Genomic DNA, 3502 nt, shown 5'->3' with positions numbered 1-3502 from the left:
AAAACCTATGAATACTCCTGCTTTAATATTATATCTAAAATTAAGCAAGTTAAAGACACCACTTTAGGGATTCAAGATCAAGTATCTAATTTAAATAAGAGTAAATCAAATAGTAGTCAACCCTATAATTATTTAACCATCCACATGATTTTGAAATCTTTATATTCTATTATGAATACATCAATTTTGGCATTCTAGATCAACAACCCAATTATAGTCTATCACTCATTTTTTTTACTGCCCAAAAAAAGGAAAGCACCTGAATTATTATGACTATAAAATAAAGGTTCCCAAACCCCTCTTTCATGCTCACAACAAAATCAATAATACTTGCATATTTTTCTACCCAAACACTCTAACTATGGCAAAACAAATCTACAAACAAGTATTATCCTCCTTGATCTTCTTGTCTGTTTTACTTTACCAATCCAACACCGTCTCATCTTTTCGAAAATCACTCGACCTAGCGAAACCATGCAAGCGTTTCGTCTTCCACCTCCACAACGTTGCCTACGATGGTGATAACACTGTTAATGCCACATCAGCAGCAATTGTCAACCCTATCGGACTAGGAGACTTCAATTTCGGGAAGTTTATAATTATGGACAACCCTGTGACAATGGACGAGAACTATCTCTCCAAACCGGTGGCTCGTGTTCAAGGCTTCTTCTTCTACCACGGTAAGTCGAAATACGACACTTGGCTCTCTTGGTCAGTAGTATTCAATTCAACACAACAGAAAGGGACATTGAACATAATGGGTGAAAATCCGTTTATGGAGCCGACCAGAGACCTACCGGTCGTTGGTGGGACTGGCGACTTCATCATGACTCGTGGGATCGCTACGTTCACGACCGATCTCGTCGAAGGCAATAAGTATTTCCGTATCAAAATGGATATTAAACTTTATGAATGCTACTATTAAAGAGACTAGTAATACATGTCTTGGGTTTGATGTTTCTAAGTTGATTTTTGTGTTTTGGCATTTTATTGCTTTTCTATGTTTGTAGTTGATGTTCCAAAGTCCAATAAATTGAATATTTTGATAAAACAGTCTTGTATGTATTTTGTAAAAGAAGTAATAAACATACACACACATATATATATACTAGAAAGTAGCTCACACGATGCGTGGTTTATGTTTGCATTATTAAACTTGAAATATAAAATGAAGTAGTTATTCAATTATATATGAAACGTACACATGTAATTGTTAATATATGTCTTAAAAAATAATATTCATAATAATATGGTTCAACTATAATTTTATAATTTATATATGTACAGTGTTTTATAGAAAGATGATGAAAAAAAGGAAAGTTAAAGTACATATTAGTATATTACTAAATATTTTTGATTACAATGTATTGTTGAAATCATTTAAACAGTATGTTACTAACTTACTATAGTAATAAGACCATTACTTATAGCAAAGCCAATTAAATATGTTATTTTTTTAATAGTTAAGATAAATTATATTCTTTCAATATTTTTTATATTTTTTTCTTTTTTTCGAAAATAAATAACTAAAAAGTAGTCTAGAAAGGTAAGCGTAATATCTTACTTAATTATTTTGATAGATAATTTTATGTTGTCCTATATATTAATTTTTTGTCATCATCTAAAAGTAATAGTTAACATAAAATAAGTTTATATAAGATAAGTCAATTCTAAAATAATTTATTAAAACGATATCAAAAAACAAATATCTTATACTAAAAGTTTAACCAGTTTTTATGAAATTTTTTGAAAAGAAAAGTGTGTCAAATTTAAATTATTTTTTATTTTCTATATATTGTCTCTATTTCTAATCATTTAAAAATATATAGTATAATTAACAATAAATTCAGTTTTGAAATTATTGTTTTCTGTTATATCATAGGGTGATAAAGCAATTATGTTATGATACCATTATGTTTTTTTTAAGTACATATATATGTTTTAAATACAATCAAAGTGTAACTTATAAATTACTATTAAATACAAATTTGAGTTGTATCTCTAATACAATATATATAATTATTTAATATAATGTGAGTTTTTTATATATGATTATTGAATATAATGTGAGTTTTTTATATAATGATTTTTTTAATTAGTCTATCATATAGTAATAGGACAATTAGTTACAGCAAAGTTAATTAAATTTGGTATGTTCGTTAAATAATTAAGATAAATTAATTTTATAGTTTGTTTTTTTGAAAAAAAAGACTGATAAGTATTCTAAGAAAAAAGTGTAAAACCTTACTTAATTACTTTGATAGATAAATATATTGTCCTATATATTAATTTTATTTTCATATCTAAGAGTAATAGTTAACAACAAATAATTTTCTAGAATGATAAGTCAATTTTAAAATAATTTATTAAAACGATATCACAAAACAAATATCTTATACTCTAAGTCTGACTAATTTTTTATTAAAATTCATGAAAATAAAAGTGTGTCAAATTTAATATATATATTTGTTTCTTATATAAATTGTCTCTATTTCTAATCATTTAAAAGTAAACAGTACAATTAACTATTTCATTATGAAATATGTTAGATGTTAAAACTTAAAAATGGAAGAAAGTTAAGGTTGAGGTATTGCAGAAAACTTAAAATATGTTGAGGTATTGCAGAAAACTTAAATATGTTAGATGTTAAAACTTAAAAATGGAAGAAAGTTGCAATGCTTTCTAGCATTAGAACAACCAACACAAGCATTGCAGAAAGTTGAGGTTTGTGTACGTTCTTTCTTACCAATTTTCCAAGAAATCTTGAATTTTTAAAATTGGGAAATTGTTCCAATTTTTTTTTTTTATACAGCAAGAGAAGGAAAAGCAAGACGATGGACTTTCAGATTTAAGTGACATTTTGGTGATCTTAAGAGCATGGCCGTTGATATGGGATCTGAGATCGACAAGTAAGATATATATCACAAATACATATTTTCAAACAATTCTATATTCTTTTAGAATACTTATTATTAATTATTTGGGCAAAATTGCAGGCAAAACAAAGCTCTCGATCATCACGGTGACGATGTTGATGAGCTTAACTCTCGTGTTAAAGGAGCTAATCAACGGGCACGACACTTGCTTTCCAAATATTATACATATCTTTTCATTTTTACGTTGGTCAGTTGAAATTATCTTCTTTGCATTTTCTTTCCTATAAAAATTCTCAATATTAATTAACGCATTTAATTCAATTGTTTTCAAAGCATACTTTTTTTCTAGACGATATTATAGGAGTTCTGATTCCTAATAATTTACTCCTCGTCTCCACTCGTGAAGCCAAAGATGATACATATATCGACAAAGCTTCGTCTGAGACATCATACCAAGGTTGATAAAGTATTCTCCTTAAGAAAAAACTCCATGCAGCATTCCCTACTGAAGTGGATCTTCGAGAGCCATATATGGTAGTTGTCTCACGTTTAGACTTTTTTTTTTTAATGGTAGACAAACCATAGTCACTGTCCTTTTAGAGCTGATTATGCATTAAGTCCTCTTG

General features: G+C 27.7%; 1 protein-coding gene across 1 annotated transcript; it reads left to right on the top strand.

The window, feature by feature from the left end:
* On the top strand, positions 213 to 1051 carry LOC104719126 (dirigent protein 13). Its single transcript, XM_010436982.1, has one exon. The coding sequence runs from the start codon at positions 362 to 364 to the stop codon at positions 923 to 925; it is 564 nt and encodes a 187-aa protein (XP_010435284.1). The 5' UTR covers positions 213 to 361; the 3' UTR covers positions 926 to 1051.

Source organism: Camelina sativa, chromosome 2, assembly GCF_000633955.1.
Source record: "Camelina sativa cultivar DH55 chromosome 2, Cs, whole genome shotgun sequence".
In the NCBI taxonomy this organism is placed as follows: domain Eukaryota; kingdom Viridiplantae; phylum Streptophyta; class Magnoliopsida; order Brassicales; family Brassicaceae; genus Camelina; species Camelina sativa.
The sequence above is the reverse complement of the archived record's forward strand: the minus strand, read 5'-3'. Positions and strand labels throughout refer to the sequence as shown.